Source organism: Tauraco erythrolophus, chromosome 6 (genome assembly GCF_009769465.1).
Source record: "Tauraco erythrolophus isolate bTauEry1 chromosome 6, bTauEry1.pri, whole genome shotgun sequence".
NCBI classification, from domain to species: Eukaryota; Metazoa; Chordata; class Aves; order Musophagiformes; family Musophagidae; genus Tauraco; species Tauraco erythrolophus.
The window spans coordinates 57,041,510-57,068,581 of NC_141470.1; the positions used below are offsets into that span (position 1 = coordinate 57,041,510).

General features: G+C 41.2%; 1 protein-coding gene across 2 annotated transcripts in view; it reads right to left on the reverse strand.

The window, feature by feature from the left end:
- CLMN (calmin) overlaps nt 1-27,072 on the reverse strand; it is a 73,201-nt gene that overhangs the window by 16,091 nt on the left and 30,038 nt on the right. For both annotated transcript variants that reach the window (XM_086613744.1, XM_086613743.1), the window contains exons 2-3: nt 4,237-4,298; nt 1,554-1,649 (exon numbers count right to left, since the gene is read on the reverse strand). In XM_086613744.1, coding sequence (XP_086469870.1) covers nt 1,554-1,649; nt 4,237-4,298 — 158 coding nt within the window. The remainder of the gene's footprint in view (nt 1-1,553; nt 1,650-4,236; nt 4,299-27,072) is intronic.

Consider the following 27,072-nt stretch of genomic DNA (forward strand, 5'->3'; position numbering starts at 1 on the left):
CTCTTACAAAGAAAGGAGGAGAGAAGACAACTCCGGTGAGACTTTGCCCTTCAGACTTAGACCATATCAGTATGACTACTTAAACCTGAACCAGGATACCAGAACTAAACTCACAACTACACCAAGCACTAGCAGACCTATTAAGTGTCATTAGACAAAACAGAAACATAATTTATGGATTAAAAAATAATACAAGCAAATATATCTCTTCTTGGTAATGTGACTTGGATGATCTCCAAATGGAGTATGTGAGCATTAACATATTAAAACCTTAAAAAAACTGAGGGGTAGGAACATTTACACTAATCACACACCATTTACACCATAGTTATATATTTATGTATATAGTTTTATATATATATGTATATAGTTACATATAGTTATATATGTGTGTGTGTGTATATGCGGTCTTACGAGAGCAGAGTAGAGGGGTAGAATCACCTCCCTCGACCTGCTGGCCACACTTCTTTGGATGCAGCCCAGGATACGGTTGGCTTTCTGGGCTGCCAGTGCACATACATCACTATATACATACACAGTATATATATACACACATATATATATATAATTCTATTATTTCCTTGAAACCTAAGTTACAACTCAGGACACCAGCCTGTAACATAAGGAAATTACAATGAAGTTGCTGAAACGCGTATTACTATACTTCAACAAGTCAAAATGCAAGGTCCTTCACCTGGGTCGGGCCAATCCTAGGCACAAATACAAACTGGGCACAGAGTGGGTTGAGACTAGCCCTGAAAAGAAGGATTTGGGGGTGTTTATAGATGAGAAGCTCAACATGAGCCGGCAGTGCGCTCATGCGGCCCAGAAGGCCAACTGCATCCTGGGATGTACCAAGAGAAGCGTGGTCAGCAGGTCAAGAGAGGTGATTCTCCCCCTCTACTCTGGTCTTGTGAGACCCCACCTCAAATACTGTGTCCAGTTCTGGTGTCCCCACCATAAGAGAGACATAGATCTGTTGGAGCGTGTTCAGAGGAAGGCCACAAAGATGATCAGGGGCTGGAGCACCTCTGCTATGAGGACAGGTTGCGGGAGCTGGGATTGTTCAGCCTTGAAAAGAGAAGACTTCGGGGGGGACCTAAAAGCTGCCTTCCAATACCTGAAGGGAACTTACAGGAAGGCTGGGGAGGGACTTTTTACAAGAGTGTTGACTGATAGGACATGGGGAAATGGGTTTAAGTTGAAGGAGAACATATTTAGATTAGATCTTAGGAAGAAATTCTTCAGTACGAGGGTGGTGAGACTTTGGAATAAATTGCCCAGAGAAGTTGTGGATGCCCCCTCCCTGGAGGTGTTCAAGGCCAGGTTAGACAGAGCCTTGAGTAGCCTGATCTAGTTGAGAGGCATCCCTGCCCATGACAGGGAGGTTGGATTAGATGATCTCTAAGGTCCCTTCCAGCCTATGCCGTTCTATGATTCTATACCCAAGACGTGGCACCAAATTCACCATTATTCCTTGGATGTCCATACATTGTTGCTTGGAACACACAGAGTTCCATGCCTACAGAGGTTTCTCCCTCTCATATACATACCAGCTTTTGTCCTGACAGGACTTCCAGTAGTGCCATCAAGATTTTGCCATCTTGTATATCAATAAATAAGTCTCTCACTTTCAGAGGAGGCTTGCACTGTGAAGAAAAGAAATGAGGTGTTAAAGCAGTGCTGCTTGGTATGTCATCATGATTTCAGAGAGTAAGAAAGAGAGTTTTACAAGACAGAGATACTAGAAATAAATCTTAGCCTGCAGGAAGAAAGGGCTGACTTTTCTTCACATCAGTGGCAATTCTGTCTTAGGAATGTTTGAGCTAAAACTGAGATATAGTACTCATGTAATTGAGATCAGACAAGGACTTATTCCAGATTTCCCATAAAAGACTCTCACGCTAAATATTCTGCTGAGGAAGCAACTACCCAAGGGTTGGGTGCTGATCCCTCAGATTAAGTCCAGCAGAAGCGAATCCTGCTGAAATAAGTCCGAGATCCAGCCAGCCCAATGTCCTGTCTCCTCTGTAGGGTTCCTGGCGGTGCCATTCCGTTTCCCAGTATTTTCAAAGTACTTTAAATAGCAGCTTCTTGTACTGTGTCTCTCTCTTCTCAGCAAACTCCTCCAAAGGGAACCATCTCTTCACCAAGGTGTCGGATGATGAGTGCGCTGTGAGGCATGCTGCCAAGGCAGCTCAGCCCTCAGGGGAAGTCTCAGCTGCAGCAATTACGGTCTGTTCAGGTGTCACTCACTCACGTGTCCCTAAAGAGCCAAATCTTTTTATCTTTGGTTGAGCAATGCACTACTGTTCAATTAAGCACTGCTTCTGGCAAACTGGGACCATACATTTTTGTTACTAGTCTTTAATCTAGCCAAGAGTGCTAAACAATACTCCATACTGAAAGAAGGAAAAGTATAATTCATTTCAAGATTAAATGACCTATCTGAACGCCTCAAACCCAAACCGTTTTTATTCTTTCATTACTTTAGACAACAACCACCAGAAGTCAGAAGATGCAGACTACTCCCAGCTATCCCATGACCAGCAGAGTCAGCTCCTCTTAAAAGATGACCCAAAAGGGACGGTCTGCTCCAAAAGGAGATATACACCATAAGTTTCCTGAAGAAGTACAAGAAGACAACTTCACTCCTGCCCTTAAAAGAATGAAGCCACTCTGCAAGAAGTGCTTCTTTAAGGATACAGGCAGAAGCCACCTTTCTCAGTGGGTATCCTCAGGGAATCACGTGAGGATAATTAGAGAGGTCTTCAGCAAAGCTCTTGTCATTTACAGGGATATGTTTATTATGCCACTTCCAGGAAAAACATTAATATAGCAGCAGATTTTTGCCCTTTCTTCAGAAAATCTTTTTTTGGTGTTGAATCACAGAGGAAAAAAATTTGTATGCACTCCAGAGAAAACAGTTTACCTGCCCACAAAGTTTCTAAGACTTCATATGCTTGGCACAGCAGAATTAACAGCACCCTACAGCCTTTTTAATGATATAATTCCTTCTGTAAATCAAAGACCTTCTCCACAGTCATATATTTGACAACCCTTTTTGACAACTTCCAAAATTGCAGTTAGTTTAAAGCCCAAGAGCCTAATTCACAAAGGAATCACGTAACTCTGTCTTCGTTCTGAGGGACCTTTGGGAGCAATTGCTAGTCAAAACATTTCCAGCTAGCCTTATTCTGATTTTCCAGTGAGATTTAAGAGGATCTCCTTATTCCTTTAGCAACACTCACTGCAGAGTAGTGGACTTAAGCAACTACGTATGTGATGCCTTTTTTCTAAAACCCTTTTGCTTTACTATGTCTGAAATGCAATCACTTTCCAAGAACTACAGGAGCTAGACTGAGAGTCAGCTTGTAACCCAAACTTAGTCTCAATCTGTACTTTATGAAATTTAGCCACAGATACTAAGAGCACTGTGAAGCCCAAACTCCAATCCAAGTTAGGACTGTTAGTCTAGGTTAGGAAGCTGGTCTCATTCCTTGATGCTGCACTAAGCATTGCTGCTGTCTCAGTAATACTAAGAAGTTATTTTCTTCTTTCATCCCCAAGAGCAGGAAAATCATTCTCTGGGTGGCAGACTGCTCAGGAGAGTTAGTATGCATCTGTTATCAATAAGAACAGTAAACTAGGCTTAATAGCCAAATTATGATATGATTAAGAAACAATTACATCTTAAAAATATGAAGCGATGTCCAAAAATTAGTTCCCTAACATAAGTGGTGGATATGTAAAGATCCTATCATACAGTCCCTCCAAAACATGACTGACAAGGAATTAATGTTTCCCATCTGCATATCTGGGATGAAGCCAGGTTCTGAAGAACATCTGTCTTTGGCCATGATGCCTCAGATGTTCGAACTTCCAGTCCAGGGAAGAACACAGCCATCATCACCTCAGAACAGCCTAAACCACACTTGATTTTATGTGGGTACGTTCTGTGGGAAAATTCTAGCCTCATGATAACAGTCAGTAGCAGTAAAGACTTAAATGCACCTGAGATGAACTAAAGCCAACCAAGCATCCGTTGTGCCTGAAAAGCCATTTTCATTTACCCAGAAACTTGCTTTCACCTTCCCTTCATTCTCCTCCAAACCTCCCCATATGAACAGAAGTCAACTGTATTTTCAAATTTTAACTACTTTAAAATGAATTAACTTCAGTCTGTCTATAGCTGTGTTGCTTTATCTCAATATCAAAACTGTTTGTCAGTCTTACCTTTCCCAAATGTAGGTTTATCCATCTGGTGAATGTCCTTTTCTGTACGTTTTCCCGTTCCACTAGAAATATCAGAAACAAAAAACAGCACTTGAGTTTCCAGAAGAGGGAAAGCTGGTAGGAAATTTCAAAAACTGATGCACAAAAAAGTCAGAATTCGCGAGAGCTCTATGAATAAAGCAAATATACTCCAAATAAGGAGATATAAGGTTGAGCTATGGTGTTTTATTCAATTTCTTTGCCCAGACATCAGCTATAGACTTGCAGATGACTTCTAAAGGATGTAGGAAGAAGTCTCTCTTAGCTTTGCAATCTCCAATGTAGCTTTTGTGCTACATTGAGATTTATATGTTGTGCGCAGCTCTCTGGTGATGTTAGATTCTAAGCAGGCAGCTTGACCCTTCTATGTCAATTTATAGGATTATGCCTCTGACACCCTCATGCAAATGAGGCTGTCGTGGATTCCAATGTGCTTAGTTGCATGCACAAGGAAACAGGACCGCATTAGCCAATGCAACAATTTTGCCTGCATTCTTACGAATGGAAAAGGCTCATCAAATCTCATCTTCCCAATCTCCTAACTAGTGCATTAAGAATCAAAACTGCAAGACCCTACATTGAAGAATCATTTTATTTATATTGCAAGAAGATGAGGAGTGCTCATTCCTTGCCAGAAGGGCTCTATGCTAGGCGCTGTACAAACAGCTCTTGGGCCAGCTGAAGTGTTTTTAATCACATCTGCCATTTCCTGAATCCATTTCCATAGTGAACTACAGCAAAAGTGTAAGGGGAATCATATTACTGACCAACTTACATTTACCTTCTAATATAAAAAAGTAAAGCGTATATTTAATATAAATGATGTAGACTAACAAAGCAATATTTCATTTTAGAGACAATTATTCTCAAGTGGTTCTCAAATTTCACTTGAATTAAGGAAATCTGGCAATTTATGAACAAAAAAACATTTAAACTAGTTATATGCTGTATTTCAATTTACACATAGAGCATATAAAATATATTTTAAAACCATTTGGTGGTTCTTTGGCCCTACAAAAATAGCTAACCTATCTACTGGGAAATCACGTTCTGTAGAAGTCTGATTTGTTTTTATTGGTCAGACTAATTATAGGCTAAGTAGCGGCTTCCATAAATCAAATTTTAATATTGTTCTTTTTGATCATTTTAACTGAAGGGTCAGCAGCCTCTAATCATATGTATAATTGTTTTCCTTATTTTGATGTATTGGAATAGAGCTTTCAGCATGAATTACATCTGTCACTGATGGCCATTCAGGCCTTTTAAGTCCCCTTATTCCTGTAAAACCTGATTTTATGTAAGATTGGTTAAAAAAAGCCATTACCCCTTAAGTGCTTTAGAAAACATGGAAAATGCCAAACTAATTATTGCTGTTGGCTTTTCTTTTAAAATATCTTAGAAGAATGTGCACAGATTTGAAACAGCTCTCTATAAATGAAACTGTAAATTATATTAGGGTTCCAGAATATCTGTAAAAAACCCACAGCATTTACCACCTACAAATCTCAAAGTACAATAAACTACGAGACATGTCACATCTTTCTTGGGCTTCCCTTCCTTCAGCACCTCAACCCCAGAACTGGCTTTCCATGCACTCACGCATCCACAGCTGAGCGGTAGAAGTGCTATGTGTCACCTAGGGTGTAACTTCCATAATCAAACTGTTAAAATTAACTTTTGAGGGTGGGTGGAGGTTAATGTTAAGCCAGATCTGTTTCCAGATACGCTTCTTTTTGTCCAAATACATGTGTTGATGCAAAGGGGAAGGCAGAACGGGTGCAGGAGCTAGCAGCACTCAACGTGGTCACCTCTTTCTTCAGCTTGCCTGAAATGCTCAGGAATGCTCAGATGGGCGGTGCCAGGTTTTGGGGAGGACAGGGGCAGTGCCAGATTTTGGGGAGGACAGGTAACCTTATCAAACAGGATGGCTCTACAGACTTCCAGTGTCGACCAAAATTAAAGAGGAAACACAGAAGGGCATATAGAAGCAAAATTAATGTTTTCTGATTTCATCAGAGGCTTGGTTTCTTGGTTTCTGGTCCTATTTTTCACCAGTCACTTTGGCAACCTTCATTTTCAGGGTAAATAAGGATGCAAAAGAGAGCTGTGTTTATTTGCAGATCATCCATAAATCTGAGCACACATTGGCTCCTAATTTTGCTGCAGAAATTCTGCCATCGATGCAAATTAGAGTTGCACATATGCCTGAAAGGATGAGCAAGCCAAGCTGGTATTACTGCTTCAGGAAACTCGCACACCGAAAAAAATCCAGGCACGTTCAGGAAAGCACTTGCATATATACACATGCTTCTGACACCACTCACTGAACGTTTCTACAGAAAACAGACTCTTACCAGTAAGAACGATGACCCCCACAGTGGACACTATTTGATTCTGTAATAGTCTAAAGCCATAGTAACTGGATGGGGAAGAGGAAAGGGGAGGAAATCTGTTTATAAAAGCCCTAAGGCAGACAGACCCCTAATGCAGTCCATATGCTCACCGGTAGAGTTAATGGGTAAAGTTCAACACAGGTATTTACTGATGTGTGCCTTTAACTGTTATTCTTCTCCAGCTTTGTGGACCTCCCAGTTTCTGTGCAACTCCTCTTCTCCACAACCTTTTCATTTGAGATGATTGTAGAGACTCTATAAACTTTATACAGTTTCTATAAATTAAATGGAATCTTTTTTTCTCCTTCACACCTACTATTGTATAAAAGTGAAGAAAATCATTCAAGTCTAGAGTTCTTATGCTGACGTATATAGTTTACTGAAACTGCACTGAGTTTACTGGGCAGCTAGAGAGCAATAACACCATTATAAAATAATAATTACACACACCATATGGCTGGCCTGCACACAGATCCTATGCTGGAAAAGAAGGATGCCTGCTGTGAGGGTTGGATTCAGACATGTAATGCTGGAAGGCAGTAAAAAGTTAGAAATTGCCATTTTGGTTCAGCTCAGCTCAGACCTTGACATAAGAGAAAAAATTATAAAAAGAAATTTCAACCACCACACAGAAGCTGTCTTCCGTAGTCTTCCAATAAACTCAACTGCAACATGCTTTCACCGTAGGCTCTAAGATGTTGCAGAGACACAGTATTCGTATCAAAGTACACAGTTAAGGCACTGACAGGCATTAGCTGTGATAATTTCAAGGGGGAAAAAACCCTACAGAAGGAAAAAGTGCACTGGTAGGATGATGAGCCTATTGTAACACACAGTTCTTTGCCCCACAACTGCGTTCTAGAGGACAGCAGAATTTGGCTCAGACACGATATCTGCACCCTAGTCAGTTTGCGAATAAATATTGACAAAGACATAGATTCTGGTTTGTCAAATCTTATGGCAAAGGCAACTAATTTGTCACAGAGTAAAACTAAGCTAGTTCAAAACCCACTTGGGCAAATTCAGCGTTAAGCTGTTATGGACAAGAGAGTTTGTCTGCTTCCCTTTGTGACACTACTTCCTTCCCAACCAACTTAGAAATTCCTCAGGCATTTACTGCTAATGTCATTTCTTCTTCCTTCAGATCTCCTCAAAGGTCACTACTGTTGTAATACCTGCAAGAGGCCAATCCCCTAACAGCCTCTACGTTCAACAACAAATTGGAGATAGCAACTATAGATTTGCTTTTAAATACTATTTATTCTGTTGTTGTAGAACCAGTTATGAATAATCCTCTGAGGGACACCACCACGGGGCTGGGCACATGAAGGAACTATGAAACGTGGAAGCTGATGTGAGTGGAACACTTGTCAGTGTGTAATCACCTAGCTTCAGAAAAATGCTTGATTTGCATGTATGGATATTACTCCCAAAGCAAAACAGAAGGTCACTTAAATTTGTTTCCAAAGCTATTAGCGTTTCATCCAGGATATAATCATCAGATGACATTAAAACCTCCACAACAGGCCAAGCTGGCTTTCAGATCGGCTTGCAACTTACCTTCAAGATATCTTGGTAACTACTAGTTTTATAACACGCACAAAAGCCAGCTTCCTCATTTCTACCACAGGTTATAACCTCTATAGATACAAGATACACCTGTTATTAACATAAAGCAAGTTTTCAAGACGGAAGTGGTGGTGTTGGCCACCTAACTATGAAATAGGATGATTTGACTGCCCTTGCTTTCAGAGGCCTGGAGAATCACCCCATATCCACTTCATCAGTAACCAATGGTCACCACAGAACCAGCTCATAACCTGGATGGCTCTGGAGGTATATCCGAGCATCTGCCAAAGTCTTAGATCAGGAGAAAACGGCACATCTTATTAAACCACAAAGATATATGGGCAGATGTATGACACACAAACACTACAGCCTAACTCCAAAATGAAACATGGGGTTCCGACACCCTAAGTCTTGGGAAATGCAAATTCCTGCCCTTCCACCTTCCTCACCCCAAAACCTCAGCTCATACAGCCAAGCAATCTATCAGCCTCTAACAAACACACATTGAACACTCTAATTCTGAGCTACCCAAACTCCAGGCCACTAAATAAAATGAGCACTGAATTTTAAACTGGGCTTCATGGTGCTCCTACACCTTGACTCAGCCTAGGTATTTCTGATTATTAGTCATCATACTATCAAGTTTGAACACTGTTTTCTCTGCAAACTTAATGTTCATGAAGGAAGCCAAACTGACATCTTAGAAAATGGATTTTACCTCCAATTGCTTATTTGCTTCCCACAATATGCCAAGTTTGTGCTACTGTGTCTCAAACACTGAAGAGTGCATTTCCAGGTGTGAAAGCCCATGTTGTTTTTACACATCATGATGAGGCTGCCAGCAATACCATTAGTTAAAGAGAACTTATTAGATTTTTGGTTTCATTAGGTGATTTTATCTTTGCATTGACCCAGACTGATGGCGCTGAGTAGCCAGGCTGAATTTTGGTGTCAAACCAGCAAAAGAGGGTGATGCCTGATGAAGATCTGCCTCAATAAGTTTCTGTATACATTGCAGATGGAACACATGAATCCTAGCATGCTCTTCTACCTTTTTTGTCTATATAGATGCAAGTAATTGCATATGCCATATGGGCAAATAAAAGCCATGACATTCATTACAATAAGCAGTCAGACATCAGATACAGGACGTTGATGTTAGGTGCAGCATATGGACAGCTGTAAGGAAGCACAGATCCTTGTCCAGGAGACCTTCTACTGTTCAAACAGAACACGTGGGGTGAAGTTCAGATGCAAAGACAAAAGACAGGGCATGTGAAGCCACACACCCGACATGGGAAGGGCAATTAGAGGTGAGCTGTGACAAAAAAAAAAAACCAGAGGGGTAAGAAAGGAAGACTGGGCCAGGGGTAGCAACTGACAGCAAAACAAATGGAGAGCTTAAGATGAAATGTGTAAAGTAGGGCAGGAAAAAGTGCAATTAAATTTTCTACTTTTGGTTCATTTCAACACAGTTACATTAAACATATTGAACTATGAACCCTCAAAGACTTAAACTCTGTTATATATTTTTACAAAAGGCTGAAAAAATAGTTCACAGCATAAGACAACATGTAGCACAACAGACTCTTCTCAAGCCTGTATGATGCAGTCCAGCTAGACTGCTCAGTGAGTACTCAGTACTTACCAGAAAACCTCCATATTTGTAGGAGTGTGAATTTTAATGGCATAATCAAAATATAAAGAATAATTTTATCCAAACTGCCCACAAAATTCATTTTATAAGCTTCTGGATTCCTGGGAATTGTATATTTTCCTTGCGCTTAAGAAACCCCCAAACAGCTTAGAAGATTAATATAAATTTTCTTTTTGATCTATACAGGGGTTGAAGGCTTTGTTGTGTACTGTATGCCAATTTGATGTAATTTGGAGCACATGAAATATTAAATCTCAAAAACTCTGGTTTTCTAAAGGAAACATTAACTACACTATATAACATGAGACTGCTCTCAAGTTACCTCCCATGAAATAGGGCCTCTAAGCCTTCCAGATGAAGTTGTTAAGTTAATTGTTTGTTGAAACTGACCCATTTATTAGGGTCCTTATTAAATTTCTATGGCAGGTGTTGAAAGCTTGAGGCTTTTTCATTCCATCAAAGTTGCAGAGTCTGAGTCTTACTAGTTCAAAATTCTTTAAAACTCAGGTTGGTGCTGCAGAACACAAACATCGCAGGATCACAGGCATTACCATTTTCATTAGCTGCAGCTAAACAGGTTTCTTCTGAGTTCAACATCTGGTTATAGCAAAATATTTACTGCTGCAATTGGTATATTAGGATTACATACGCCAGATAAATATTGCAGGATGAATATGAGATTTCTAAAAAAACTCTTACTGCTTCAATCCTTACAATGTCTGAGACAGATGTTCCTCTTACCAAAGCATTGGAAAGATGAATTTACTTGTAAATTGTACTGGGCTTTGGAAGAGAAATCCTACATAAAATATTACTATTAGAGCTGATCAAAATAGCTTCCAATGAGCAGGATTTATTTTTCCCCCTTGAAAAGTAATTTGGTAGTGGCAGATGGTAAAGATTCCCCTCCCTGTACCCTTCAATCACAAAGTAAACATCTTTGTTCTCATGACTTTTTATACACATCGAAAATGTTATTGAACAGATTAAATAAAATCCTCATTTACATACCAGGAATTTTCTTATGAAACAAAACTTGACAATTTTCAAAAAGAGAAATGCATTTTCTGAACACTTCGAATGAAACAAATATCACTGTTTACTGGGAATGTTACTGGACTCAAGAAAGTAGTAATTAGATTAAATAAATAGCTTTGGAATTGAGTTAACAATTGATTTAAGCGTTGATCCAGCAAAGGGTTTTCAGACTGTGCACACCACCTCTTGTGATATATTACATGCTGTGCAAGGAGTGTAATACCTCCTTCTGCACATGAAAATAAACAGGATTTGCTATTACCAGCTGTGGCCATTAGGAGCAATGCACTCAAGAGTTGCTCCTAGCCCAGGGTTCACTGTGTTCCCGTGCTGTTTGCTGCACTAGCACTGGTTTCTACGAACGGTTCATCTCCTGGGACTGCTGACGTTTCTTGAGGGTATTTAGGTTCCCAGCTCTGCAGTGAGCAAACATCCAACCCTTGCCGTTGCTGGAGTGCTGAGCTTTGCTTCAAAGAGCAATGCTTAACTTCAATTTGAACCTCTTCTTGCACATCTTCTACCTGCTTGAGTATATCAGGGCTGATTCTCTTCACTTGCTCTAAAATAAAATCAGGAGTGCCCTTCTGAAAATAACAAAATTGCAGTCACTGCATTCAGCCAGATGCTGGTTAGCCCTATCTTCTTGTTAGTTAGAGGAACAGCTCTTGAATCCACTTCACATCGACATGGTTTTACCAGCAATAGCACAGCTCTTTCCCTCGCACTGACATGGAGAAGAATGCCCCATACCTATACCAATAGCTGCACCAATATCTAGATACCACTCTTAACTGAAGATCTCAGTGCTCATCCTGTGGCATCGAAAAAGAAAAGAACAACAGCTTCAAGAAGCCATCCTACCTCAACCAAGTAAGGGCTAGTCACAAAGTCCAGTCCATTTCATCTCCACCACTCTCCATTTACGCTTATTTGTTGTGGCAAACCTAGAAAGCCTAGACTGTGAAACATTCCTTACTGTTTATGCTTCTTCCTTCCAGAGAGGAAAAAAGTCCTTTTGGCTGGTTAATTTTGTTGAGACATCAAAAATTGAAATGCAGTAAGATATTCTGCTTTACATCAGTTCTGACAACAGTGCTAAAGGCTGAATAATTTGAGATGAGCAAAGAAGCCCAACAAAACCCACACTATGTGTCAGGGTTATTTCTTGACGTTCAGAGTCAGATGAGAACTAGTGTGTGCCCAGATTCCCACTGCTTCCTATATTTGTCAGTTAATGTGAATAGGTTAGTGGTTAACTGTACTTTCATGCATTTGAAAATGTTGTAACTCAGTTTGTGAGTAGAAGGAAGAAAATGCAGGTGCAGGAGACCAGCGACACATCCACTTCCAACAGAAGTCCTGGGCAGCATCCTGAGCATCTGTCCTGGTTTACAGGAGTCAGCCTTTAACACAAAATTTGAACTCTTGCAATTAGTAACAAGGACCTTCAAAGAATTACAGGATGGTACAGAAGGGCTAAGGAGACAATTGCCAGAGACATATAATCTCCTTTGGAATTTGCCTTTACCTGTGGGAAACTTGTACTTAGAAGACGGTAGTTTCATTTTCTAAAATCACGTAAGGAAAGGCAACCACAAACGTGGTCTGACACAGAGATACTTTGCAGAAGCCATGAAATCACAAAGAATTGCCTGTTGGGGTGCCTATGGCTTCTGGATTTCTCTCTTCTCTGGATTCCTGTATTGTCCCCAAACAATCTGGGGACATTACCCAGCCAGTGTATAATCCAAACCAAGAAATGCTTATGAAGAAATGCTTATGAAGCCTTCTGAACCCGACAGCACAGCACTAGAAGAGGTTCAGAAGTAAAACTTAATTATACATGTGCAGTACTGCAAAAACACTATTAAAAGCCAGAAAGAGTAACCCACTGCACAGACCACTAAAACCTACTGGTACGCTCAAGAAAGGAAGCGACCTCAGATGGGTCTCCCTAGTGAAAAATATATGGAATCACACTGCATTCTGCCTTTCTTCCACTTTTTCATCGCTTTAATGTCATTTACCAAAGCCAATAAGCAGCACAGAAGAAAGAGTGAGGAACATGGTAGTCAGATGAATGTTAGAAACATGCAGAAATACATGCACCTCTAAGAGCAAAAGATTGAAGAGATTTATGGAGATTAATATTAACTAGCACAAAATCCCATGGCTTTGGAGGAAGAAGCAGATGCATTGTCCATTGTGGGCCAGACATGTGATCTGAAGTAGAGGGTACAAGACTGTTCTTGGAGGGACGGAGAGGAAAACAAAACCAAAAACACAACGCAAGAGGCGGGAGCTACACTGTAAGGTGCTGTGTCACAGAGCAAGGCAACTGCCATTTAAAAATGAAAGCAGAGTGTAAGCTGCCAAAGTTAGATTGAAATGGCTAAAAAGCTGAACTAAAGTAGAAGTCCTTTTTAAAACACATTATAAAATGCAAGAGTCGAGCAGGGACCAGTGGATACCCCTGAGGAGTTGCCGTTTGTCTTAAATGACCTTCTAGAAGGTATGCTTCAAGGGAGTTACACCTGCTCTTCTGAGGAAAGAGCAGCTGCCACAGAAGAAATTACAGGCAGATCAAAGATGGCAAACTTCTGAGTGTTCGGCTCAGCCAATCATGTAGCCTCCCCACGAGACTCTGACCCTAATTCTGTCCCCCTCTAACCCTAACCCAGGCTTCATGGGCGGCACAGCAGAAAGCCTAGGCTTACCGCTGTAAGTAGCACAGGGAACCATCAGTTAGAAGTCTTGGGCGTTTTTCTGGGTGATGCTATCCAGCTGCCGTAAGTGAGCACAGAAAGTATTTTTCTGAAGTCGGTAGCAGTCTTTCTTTTGCTCCAGCAGGCTTTGAAACCTGACTATAACTTGTGAAGATTGTTCAGAAATAGCATTGGCACAGCTTACCAATTAATCTAAACTAGAAGGTGCCAGCCAAAATCTTGGACTGGGCTTGAATTGAGGCCCAGGATCTCAGTTCTTCCTAAGAGTCTCCCAGAATGTGGCAATGTAGCCCTCAAGTGCCTGAATGAAGCTCTTGATGGAGCTCCACGTTTTTAGCCATATGCCTGAAGGCAGGTTTCAGCAAATCTGCCAGGATGAAAACCCAAGGAAAAGAAATGTGTATACAGGTTCTCTTGTTCTGAGGATCCAACACTAAAATAGTACTATTTTATGGCATTAAATCAATGCCATCAAAAGAAGAGAGCACAATGAGCTGTAGACACTGCATGCATCTTCAGCACTGACACTGTCATTAAATAGTTATCTGTAACTTCCTGGACATCCATCACCTTCCTACTTGTCTATTTTTTGCAACTCTTTTCCAAAATTCAAATGAGAACATGGTAGGAACCATGACAACTTACTCTTTCTCCCTCATGGCCCACAGGGAATATCAACTTGAAAGAAAAAGCAAACATAAAAGAATTTGGACTTAAGTGCCAAGCAATTATTTGTGTTATTTATGGACATTTCCAGAAACAAAATTTAGCAGAAAGGCATTCCTGATGTACAGTATTACTCATTGCAAGACAATCTTCTTCCAAGCAAAAAATGTTACTACATAACTATACTCTGTCTTTGCACAGTATCTTCAACCCGATGAGCTCTGTGATCCTCCTTATCAGACTCTGACATCCTTGGGGACAAGATATAGCATTGTCTCCTGTTGCAACAGAGAAAATGGAAGCACCAAAAACTGCAGGGACTAATTATCATGCAAGCAACAAGCCCTTCCTTTAATACACTCAATAGTGCTCATATGGCATCATATCTTTCCAAAAGGTAAGGGTTTTTTTTTAAAAAAACAAAAAGCTCATGGAAAGAACACGTATTTTGTTGCTTTGAACTGTGCTCAACATGCATAAAGATCCCTCCTGAGATGGATTTAAGTGATATACTTCAAAACGGGACATAAGCCATTTTATTTGCTATGTTAGCTTGTACTCAGACAAACGGTAATCAGACTTTCCAGGGAAAAGCAAACCTTCAAATATATGTCAGAGTCCATAGCACAAGAGGAATAAAGGCACTTTGGAGAGAGAAGGAGCTTCTCTCAGAGGGTCTGGTTTCTACAGCTCCTTGAATCAGTTCTCTACTTTTATTTTTCCTTTAATGCCAAATAAAATTATTTTTTCCAAGCTTCCTGGTGCTTTTGGCCACTCCCCAAGACTATTAGAGAGACGAAGAGAAGGAACCATTCGGTCACTGCAGCCTGCCTGGTGGGACTTCAAAGCTGCACCACGCCGAAGTGCAGTTTCACACACCCTTTAGCCCAGTACAGACCCGCACTGCCGCTAAGAGGCTTAGCAAACACTTCGGCCAGCGCAAGGGAGGGCGTCCAGCAGCATTTTGGCAGCAGAGCTGGTCTACTCTGTACATCAGCCCCTGGACTGAGAGGTTCCCCCCTTCGTTGCCCTTGTGCTGCCTCGCATCTCTTGCCTCAAGACCTAATGACATGATTCTGGTTAATGTGTTCCTCGCCTTTTTATCCAGTTGCCACATCAAACCATGAACGCTGTACAACGGGAATAATGAAGAGCATGAGGACTGACAGCATTCCTACTGCTGTAGGAGTCAGAAAACTCTACTCAGCTCCTCTTCTGACTCTTTCTCACTGTGACAGGCACACCTGCCAATTTCAGCACAGAGAACCGCTGGTATGTGCTGGATATGGTTAATAGATGGTACATCCACCTTCTTTAGGCCTGCAGGTACTTACAGAGCTGGCATGTGCATGCTCTCTCACAGAAAAATCACTATTTGGCTTCCATTTTTCTTCATCTGCAGTATGTGAGATGGGTGGATGAGCAACAGAAGAGGACAGTGAGGCCACTGCCGCTTTCAGGACTACATGCTTCGGTTCCTTATGGCAACTCAGCTGGATAACCCAGTAAAATAGGAAAAGACCCCAAAAGCACCAGGAAGGCTGCCCTGCATGCAGGCTCTGATGTTAGCAACACCTTCTTATCAACAACATTGAGACCAGCTGAGCTAGCACAACCATAGACATTGCATTTTGGATGACAACGGATGATGAGATGTTCTCTCCACTAAGGCCATGTCTATACTTAGACCTGGAGACTTTAGGCTGAGAAGCTTTTGCAGATGGTGTAGGTCCTGCTCAGCGATCGGTGCCTTGCCTTGCTCATGCCATTCACCAACTGCTTAGTTTTGAGAGCCTGATTTTAAGGTGAGAAGCTTAACTCTTGCAAAGTTTCTACTCTTTACAGCTGTATGAAATGACCTACGGCAAACCAAACATTTCAGGAATATGAGACCTGACTCATGGGTTTCGAGAGCCATGTATCCCCAGTGTCTGTCATTTTCGGATCATGGAAAGACGTTATTAAGTATTCCAAGGACTCTAGCAGGCTTGAAGTGTGCATGGCAATGAGCTTCACCAAAGCCCTCGCAGCACACAGGGTACAAGCAAAGTCAAACCAGAGAACTGAGTAATCATGACTAAAACATGATCGTGCAGTCAGTCAGTTCCCTCCGGATTAGAAACACAATGAAATCTTCATAGAGAAAAAAAAAAAAAATCAGGAACGCAACTACCTGATTGCAGCCTCTTGCATGGCAACAGGGAAACAGTCTTTAAGCAAAAGATGCTATGCTGAAGCTGAGGTATCATTAAAAAAATAAAAGGACTCTCGATGCCAAACAGCATTTAGACTCTGCTACAACACACTGCTAGGAAGGTCATGGATACCAGAGTATGGCCTTTATTAAAAATATTATGTAGAAGATGAGAGGAGAAGGCTCAACGTCTTAAATTCTTAAAGGAATCCCTTTCAGACCTTGGACAAATTTCCATGAGCTCTGTGCTTCTCATCTTTAACAGTGGAATCATTCATGCTTTGAAAGGATCTTGAAATTAAACCCACGAACACTAATGGCAAAGGCAGTCAGGTACTTCGGTGACAACTACACAGTCAGGTCCTAATGCTTAGGAAACAAGCAACTCGTAAGATGATTTTTGTGATGCATCTATCTAACAATATCACAACTGTTGATCACCAACATCAACAACAGAATCAAGAAAGGAACACCGACAGGACTTGATACAACAGCGTGCCACTTGTGCTAGTTTTGTTTGCACCTGTATAAAATTCGATCCCAGTGCAATAAAGTTGTAAAGGCAGCAACAGCCTTTACCTACTAACCCTATGATACTGAAGTAAACAGGGAGGAAAAGTGACAACTGAACTTCATCAGCAGAATGTTCTTCCCTTGATCACCAACATTATATTCATAAGCAAGTCACCGGAAAAGTCAGGATGGGAATTTTGTTTGGTGTAACTTCACTTGGAAGAAGACAGTGAAACTTTTCATGATTATCTTTTAGATTATTTCACCATTAATGACTGCAATTTAGCTGTAAGAATGGCTTTGAAAATATACCTTCTCTATTTCAATTTATTTCTACAGCTGCAGAATTACATTGTTTAACTTTTCTTTCTTAAGTGGATTTCCTTTGGCTTTGGCTCCCATTTAATAAAGTGACGAGTTTACTGAAAAAGTCTTTGCAGTTTCAGTGGATTAGTACGGTAAAGCCTAACTTGATTGAAAAATAACTTCATGTTGCTTTACTGCCAGTCAGCTCACACTGTTCACTACAGCTGCGTCTGGCTGCCAGACCAGTTATTTCACTTTTTGTTTGTTTTCAAACGGTCAGGAATAGCAATACCAATAACGTGTGCACTCTTCATTTTCACATTCTGCGGTGTGTGCAGAGTAGGTGGGAAACATCTGAGCAGAGACAGGTTGTCAGGAGAGGGCTTTTCCTGCTTTGCTGGAGATCAGCAGATGATAAAAGCAAAGAAAGCAAGTATGGACCAAGGACAGCAATATAATTACTTGAAATTCAATGCCAGATGAAACATGTGGGTGGCAATTAAGTAGGAAAAGCTTGTCAGAAATCCCTAAGCACATAATTTAATCAGGATTTGATGCTATGATACCACCACATGGTGCACACCTCTTCTAAGGTCTGAAGAGCCTTCATCCTCCCCTCATCTCACATCCTGCAGTGCTCTGGGACAGTCATGTCCCAAGGAGACTCTTCCTTGACAGCATCCACAGCTAAAGATAGGCATCAGGATTTAGCTTTTATTTGTCTGCTAAAACAAAGAGATTTAATCCATAGTCCATTTTATTATGACATAAATAATAGTTGCTCTGTTCTTTCAACGCTGAAAAGGTTTAATTTTATAGCTGTTTTACAGACGTTCACATTAAACCTCACACCTTTAGAGCAAACAAAGACTCTTTGACATTAACAGATGAGAAGCGAGAACCATGGGCCTTTCAAGTTCCCAAGACAAACTTTACCTGCCCTCTCCTTCCTCGGCCAGAAAACTAAAAATGGAGATAAATGCTGACTTTTTACAAATGCCATTATCAGCTCATAGTGTCTGCTGGAACAATAATAACCGATTGATTTACTTCTGTGTCCACTGAACACAGGATTTTAAAGCTTAATTATATAATTTCTTCCACTTATATACTTTTAGACCACTCTCTCCACTAAAAAAAAAAAAAACAAAAAGATACAATCTAGTACAGAAGTACGCCTATAGAGCAAAGGCCGTATTTTTGTCACAGACAATGTGCAGTCAAGAAAAATTTTAGAGTTTTGCATAAGCAAATTACCATTCAGAAAATAATGACAAAAAGTACTTACATAAGTTCACAGTATTTGCGCTTTCAACAGAAACCTCCATGGTAAAGAACATAAACTTTGCTCACTAAACAAGAGCCACCAGTCTTCTAGAGAGCTTGCTTGGTAAGGAAACTGTCAAGGGGTTGGAGAGATGAAACTCTGGGTTCAGCAGGAAGAGCTAGTCAAAGGAAAAACTTTCAGCCAGTATAAACTGGCCCTTTTTCTCTGAATTCTTAGAAGCTTAAAAAATTGATCCTTGCAATTTTAGGGGCAAAGGTAAGAAATGATCACCAAAAAAGTTTAACAGTTAATTGCCTTGTCTAATGTCACACAAGAAGCCAAGTTACAACTTGAGCCTTGCTCTCAGAGTCACACTTTGCATGGTATGTAAGCATATGCTTAGAAAGCGCTGAATGGATTTCAGTTGCTGTGCAAGCAATGGATCTTTAAACTGCAGCTTGTGTGGGCCCTTTTCTTAATGAAATCCACCGAGATACTGGACTCCACAGTTAAAATAGGTTTTACCATGCAGGTCTGAAATGGATAAATCTGGAGCAGAATGTACTTGCTATAAAAAGTAGGGGGAAAAAAAAGTCTTCAAACTTACATTTGTCCCAAGAGTCACATAAAATTTCATGTCTCGGGGTTGTCTTCCAGAGAAACTAATGTTTCCCTGGAAACATGTTTCTAAATACAGTTGCTCCACTCGTATCTTGTACTAACAGTTTGTTCTTCAAGTACAGAGGCGGCTAATCAGTGCTGAGTTAGTATCCCTGAAACTTGCCTGTTCTAGTCACATCTCATAATTTCTCAGGATCCATCTATTTTTAATAGCTGAGAGAGCAACAACAGTAACCTGTGGTCCAAGTTACTTCCAAAAGTCGGTGGATGCAAGTCCTAATGCGTTTAGGAGGAGCACTAATGCGTTTTTGACCTCTGGTGTAGAAACAGAAATGCACTACTGCTAAATGCTCTTCAAATGTGAGAGACCTGGCGCTTGAGCAGGCACCATGAGCACTCCACAGAAGGGCCTGTACCCTGACTTTGTACCATGCCTGGCAAACTGGAGCACCAATCACCTACTAGAAAAAGATTCAAAGCTGCCCCAGCTAAGGTAGGATGAAATGCACATTTCTGATGAGCTCCTGGGAACCAGCGGAGCAAATCTGTGAAGTCACCACGATGCCTGGTTTCAGGAGATGGGCTCTCTCCTTGCTCACGCACTAGTGTAAGCATTAGTCTTAGTTTCTTCAAGGAAAAAAACATAAATGCTGGTGAGAGTGCATGAAGAAGAAGGAGCTGCCTATTTCCAGCATCCTTTCTGGTTACTCTGCATTGAAATTCTTGCCAATATCCACCTACAGCTAGGAGGCAGAGCTGGTCCTTTCCTAACAAGATCTCCAAGTTGCAGTGGGTTTGGCAGAGTGTTTGCTGTTTTGTGTGTCTGTCTAGGAGGAGCCGGCTCTGAAAAAGAGTGGGTGGGTGATACCAGCCTTTGGCCTGTCTTCCTTATGCTTTACCAGAACAGAGGTGCTGGAGGACATCACACTAATCTCTTGTGGCTACCTACCTGGCAGACAGATTTTTTCAGTGACAAACAATTCTTTTATCTTTTGACACAAGAGAGGTGGCAAGAGAAAGGTTATTTGATCTGAAGAAAGGAAAACTTAAAACTTGACAGAATATTTTTTTTCTCTTTCTGCAAGGTCTGTAACATCATGGCTGGCACTGAGAGAGACTAATTTGTTGATGTCTTTCCCAGCAAAAGAACTAGGGAACATCAAATGAAAACATCAGGAGGCAGGTTTAAAAAGAAAATTAGGAGAATTGCCTCTTCACACACAACATGGTTGCATTGTGGAAGCCCTCACAGCCAGACACTATGGATTCAACACGTTTAGTGAGGGCTTAAAGGAAGGCGAGTCACAGAAAACAAAGCCACCTATGCTAATCACCTACAGTGAACTCCCTTCTGGCTCTGGAAGTCCCTGGTTTGCAAAACGGTTGCAGACTAAATGAAGAAGATGTGAAAACTGCTTGCCCTGTTCTTACATTAGGTATGATCCAAAGCTGTCCCAGCTAAGGTAGGATGAAATGCACATTTCTGATCAGCTCCTGGGAACCAGCAGAGCAAATCTGTTCTTATATTAGGTACCTCCTTTTGGCCAACATCAGACAGAGACAGCTGGCTAGACGGACCTTTGGTGTGACTACATGGTCTCCAGTACATTCTTCTATCGGGTATTACAGTGGACGAGTCAGCTGTGGGACAAGCCACACAGAACCTGGCCTGAAGGCACTCTGTCATACTGCTAGGCTGAAGCGAAAGATCACTTTGAATAAAAGGCCCCGGGAGGTAGAGAAGAAGAGAGAATTCTTTGTCGTTTCATGCTCATATAGCAATCCATAGGCTCATGGGAAGGTGAGAGGTTTGGGTTTAGTTTTCTTTTTTTACTATTGCCCACTCCGTCCAATCTACAGTAGGACTTCCACCACTGCAGATAAGTGATGACTGTTACAATATTTGGCATCAATTTATAGTCTCCTTTGAATGATCTTGGCTGGTCCCACCCTTAGACAGGTAGAAACATCAAAAAAAAAAAAAAAAAAAGCAGGGGAGGGAAGGACCTGGATAAGATGACCCTTTTGGCTACCTGCTCCAAGAACTTTTCACTCACTTTTTCTGGTAAAAAGTAACACCCCTTATTAAAGCTGACTGCTTTAACAAATTACTTTATTAATTTAAATGTATTACCCTACTTATAAAACAGCTGGCCTTGTTAAACCAACCTCTTAATAAAACAGCCATGAAAAATTTCTGCAGTGTATGTCTTACAGGGCGTAGCTACCACTGAGCCCATGGGTGGGAGAGAAGTATTGGCATCCAAAGCTGGATACACACAGAAAAACCCCTACAGTAAGCGTAAGAACCAAAGTAAATAGTAAACCAAAGTCTCCTGTCACACCCTGAAGGTTGCCACCACCCAGCGCTTGCCAAGGAAAGCACATTCCAGATACGAGGCCCTTCCTTGCTGAGCCAGGACTGCCACAAATACTCCCAGAAACAGGTCTAATCCATCAGACTCCAGATCTCTATGGGAAATCAAAAGCCAGAAATAAAGTCAGTACAACATTATTCTCAGACAGGTCACCACAGAGAATATTTTTAGACTAGAAACAGTTTGACTGATGTGGTCTAGAATGCAAAGAGCAGTTACTTTCTCTTACCCTCACAGTGAGCACTATTTCACTGATGCCAACATGCTCTGTAGATTTATTTCTCCGTCCTCTTGCAGACTCGCTTAGTTTGGCCTGCCCCTAATTGCATTTTGTTGATCAGAAAATGCCACTTTTGCCTGCTTTGCCTTGGGCTGCCCAAGCTGTACGAACATGCCTCTTCTTCTCCTTCCTTCATCAGCAGAGTTCCTTGTACTAAATCAGGTTTGCTGAACACCCAGGGTTGCTATTAAAGGTTTTCCGAACAATGTAACCGCTTGACAGACAAGGTCACCCTTGTATTTACTAGCTTTAAAAAGGAAACATTACAATATCAACAGAGTGGTTTTAAAGAACCTGCAGCTTCCAGGAGTGTCAGCATCTACTGTGAGATGTACTTGCCTTTGACCCATAAGAGCATTCTGGGACTTTGCAATAAGCTCTGGCAGAGAAGTTTTCAGTCAAATACCAAGCTAAGAACTCGACTCTGACAAATTCTGCCAGTGTGGTGCTGTGTGAGAACACCCTTTTAATTCAAAGCATGTCATTGCTGCCTCTGTTCTTTTTTGAGGGGGAAAAAGAAAAAAAAAGAAAAAAGTATTTCTTAACTGGTATTTTTTCAGGAATCGCACCTGGAGCAAAAGAGAAGAACCCCACAGTTATCAAAAAGGACTCTATGTTCTTACTGAGGAAGCATTTCAGTCCTCAGCGCTGCATCTACCTGACTCATGACCTACACATAAGATGCATATCCAAGCACTTCTTCCACAAAGTCACCTGTGCTGCACTCCCAAGGACATATCCCCTTCAGTGTCTCTGCCATCACTATGCAGCTTCTGGGCAGGCACTTCTCACACCATAGTCCTTAAACATCAGATGATCTACATCGGTCTCATATGCTCATCAGCAGTTTCTTATGGCTTTGAGACTCCGTATCCACTTCAGACATGGAAGTGAGAAGGTGGAATTGTTCCACACTGAGGAACGCTGTCAGCAATCCACGTATTTTGGAGAAGACATTTCTTTAATAGCTAATAGTTTCTCAGGTTGTAGCATGGATCAATGAGAGATCAATGGCCAGTATGGCACATCTGAATTTTCACCTTCTGTTTGGAAGCACCAACTCAGGATTTTCCCTTAGATGTCCTTCTAGCTCTTGCTTCAAATTGTACCAAAACACCCAAGAAACCAAGTTGTCTGTACTCATGAGGTCCATAAGTGACATCAGGTGTTTCAGCTAGCTCTGCAAACCACATACTCATCCTTGTTTAAAACAAGGAAACCCTCTACCCTGAATAGAGTTGGTGGTATGAGTAGTATCAGGCACATCAGTCCCTGGAAATGGATAATTTCTGTCCTCTACTCGGTCATTTTAGACAGAAAAAGAAGTTTCTTCCTCCCTATGAAGTTACAGACCCAAGGAGGCCTAATTCACCTATCCACATGTCCTCTGGGTGCCCGCTCGTCGATGCATGCCCTTGTGCTCCACATCTCTGCTGTCCGCGTCCCAGATCACCGCCCCAGATTTGTACCCCCTTGCCAATTCTTCTCAAAATTGCAGAGAAACTCACTGCTGACCCAGTTCTGTTGGAACCATCTCCCTTTGCAATACTGTGGCTGAAGCAGCGATGCCGTGGCTGGAGCAGCCATGCCGTGGCTGGAGCAGCCATGCCGTGGCTGGAGCAGTGATGCCATGGCCGGAGCACCACGGCTGCCTAGAGCCAGGTTCCCCCAACCCCGCAGACCACTGGTGCTGCCCTGCCAGGATTTCTGCTGTCGCGGGACGTGCACAGTCCTGCCCTCCTTCTCCCTCACCCCAATTTGCAATGAGGAGTTTTACTTCATACTTGGCGTGCCACTGTCTAAAATATGCGCAGCGGATAAGATGCTACTTTTTCCGCCTTTGTTAATCTCTTTGAGCTCCTTTAATTGCAGCCTGGAAGCTTTTTATGCACTAGCAGCTGGTATTATTTTATCCTTTCCCCTAAGAGTTCAGCTGCTTTGCTATTTACAGGCATTTCTCTAGGGTTGAATCTGTTCCTCTAATTCTCTCCTGGCATATAAAGTCACATGTTCCACAGATTATCTCACCAACCATCTCTCTTCTGCTTCTTGAATCAAGTCAGAAAAGAAAAAACAACCTGTGTACCTTTTTCGCCCCCGAAAGTACCTTCAATCTCATTAAAAACTGATGCAACAAACAGCAGAAATAAATACTACAGATTGACCAGCTTGTTATCTCCTCCACTGTTCTACCACTAGCCAACAAAATTAAGTAAAGTTTGTTGGTTGTTTTTTTTTCTCCTATGGTCCTCTCTGCACTCAGGCTCTGTTCTTGCTTCCACATGCACATAAGCATTTTTTGCCAAGAAGCTCATTTCTCCAGGTAGTTTGTGCTGGATGTATAGTCTTTCTCAGTTACTTTGCTTTCCCTTTCTATTCCTTATTTGCTACATTGACCACTTCAGCTCTATTACACATACCAAGTACCAGAAAATACCAAGTTTCAGAAAAGATCAGAAGAGGCTGGTTTCAGAAACACCTGGGCTAATTCCAAGACTAGCTCATGGATACACTGCAAGGATGGCTTGTACTTCACTAGGTGCACACAGACTGTCTTGCTAGTGTTCTCCAAGCTCCTCCCCTCTGTAACCTGTGTTTCTTCCTCAAAGTTGAATTTAAATTGCTCCATCTCGCTTTTTAGCAGTTCTTTTGGTTCCTCATAGACATACTACTTCTCTGACACCTTCTCCAGCTTTGATAATTTTACCTCCAGTAAGACTGTCTCTTTACAGCCTTGTGACAAAAAAATCATCTCCTTTTACTCAAGGGCAAGAAAAAATGCGGATGCGAATCACAAGCATTTTGTATTTTGTTTTTGCTGCATACGTGCGAAAAGCAGGTAGAAAAGCAAGCACAGCAGATCAGCACTGTAAATAATTCAGGTTGTAAATAATGAAAGATTCCTCTACAGAAGCATCATTATGTTTTAAACTGCTTTCAGTTTAACTGTTTTTAACAATTAGGAAACACTTATGTCTGCCACCTCCTTTAAAAAGCACCACTCTCATCAGTAAGTTCACTATTCCTCAGCTGACTAAATGCTATTTATTAAGATTTCCAAAAGGACCACTGACTCCTCTTGTATCATTTGGGTATGATTCCTTAATAAGATTAATCAGCAGCTCAAGAGCTTCTGTCCCCAAATTAGAAGAGTGTGGAAGTGTGATGCATCGAGGGCCATGCAACTGCAAAGTGACAGAAAAGAACACTTTCCAGGCTAAGAAGATTCTGGATGGATGGATGGAAGGAAGGAAGGAAGGAAGATAAGTAAAGACTTAAGCATATTATTAAGTATATATCCGTCTCTAGATTTTCTCTTCATATCAGTGTCAACATCCCAGATATTTCTGTAGCTCCAAAGAAGGAATATCCACTCCAACCACAATTTACTGAAACATTATGTTTCTGCAAGTTTTGGCTAAACTTCTACTGCATTTCTGATTATTTTTTTAAAAGGCAAAGTATACTGAATCACAAGGAATGAAGAGATCTGTTGAATTTTTAACTAGTTTATTCTCTCTACCTATCAGAGGCAACTTTTTTATTATGCAACCAAAAACCTAATCCTGTTAGTTGCAAAATATCTTTAAACTGTGAATAGGATATAAGCCCTGCAGCCACATTTGCAGAAAGACACCTTAGACTCTTCTCCTGGCGTAGAAGCAGGAAAAGAACAGGATAAGATGGTGCCGCAGGGAGACTGGTGGTATTCATGGGAAAGGACAGATATCCTGGTGCACCTCCGGAGCCTGAAGCATTATTTGGAGATTTCAGGTCACCTACATGTTAGGAGTCCAAACAATATACCTGTTGTTTAGCAAACTGTTGAAATGACTCACTGAATATTTCTTTAGCAAGCTGTCAGGGTTTTCTGGACATGTTTTTTTAATAGGATTATTTCCATCATCTTTTATTCCTTTGCCAGCATAGTTTTTATGCTGCATTCTGAAACAGATGAAGTATTTGCTTAATGCTTTCAGAAAATGCACCCCTACCCTTATTAAAAATGTCATTTATGTTAACATTTAGTGATGTTCCAAGACACAAGACAAGAAAAGCAATTAGAGACAGTGTGATTTTTTTTCCCATATGCATTCGATTTCTCTATTTCTCACAGTAATTTGGGTCCCAAATGTAGGTTTTGTAATTTTCCCAGAAAATCATTCAAAAAGATATTCTTAACTCTGGGTTGAGGCTGGTTTCCCTAGCCAAGAGTTTGCCTCCTAAAAGCTTTGCAAAGCGAAGTCAATTTTGAGTTCATTTTCATTATCTTCAGAGATAAACATAGTAACTTAATAGCATAAGCAGCGAAGAACAACACTGTAGTTCAACAGTACAGTAAATCCATCCTAAAGCTTGTAGAATCAGATTTTTTTTTAAAAAAAAAAACCACCTCATACAAAATCCTGAACTAATATAAACTTAATCTATCATCTTTATTATTTAAAACAAGTTGCATCTTAACTTTGTAACATCAAGTTTTAGACCACATCAGTTCTTATCCGGTCTCCCGCAGCCAGCGTGTAAGCGTGGAGCTGCCAAACTCTTCACTGTATGTTCTGGTGACTCAGGGAGATCTTCTAGCAGCCTTCCAGTACTTAAAGGGGGCCTTAAAGAAAGCTGGAGAGGGACTTTTTGCAAGGGTGTGGAGTGATAGGACAAGGGGCAATGGATTTAAACTGAAAGAGGGTAAATTTAGATTAGATATAAGGAAGACATATTTTACAATGAGAGTGGTGAAACACTGGCGCAGGTTGCCTAGAGGAGTTGTGGATGCCCCATCCCTGGAGGTGTTCAAGGCCAGGTTGGATGAGGCTTTGAGCAACCTGATCTAGTGGAAGGAGTCCCTGCCCATGGCAGGGGGGTTGGAACTAGTTTAAGGTCCCTTCCAACCTAAACCATTTTATGATTCCGTGATGATTCTATGACTTCAGTGAAGAAGTTAACTGTGAGCCCACATGTGATCTCAATCAGCTCTGTGTTGCTTTATGGTACAGTAACAACATATATTCAATATTAACAGCTATGGGCTAGGTAATGTTAAAATAATCTCTGGTTTTAATGAGCTGGGGCATTAGGAAACGCTTTCTTCATGAGCTAGGCTGTCACTCATGAGCCTTGGCACCACATCCTGGCATCAAGCAGAAGGAGAGAAAAATGTAAGGTGAAGTCTGCTTTTGGTTCATCTT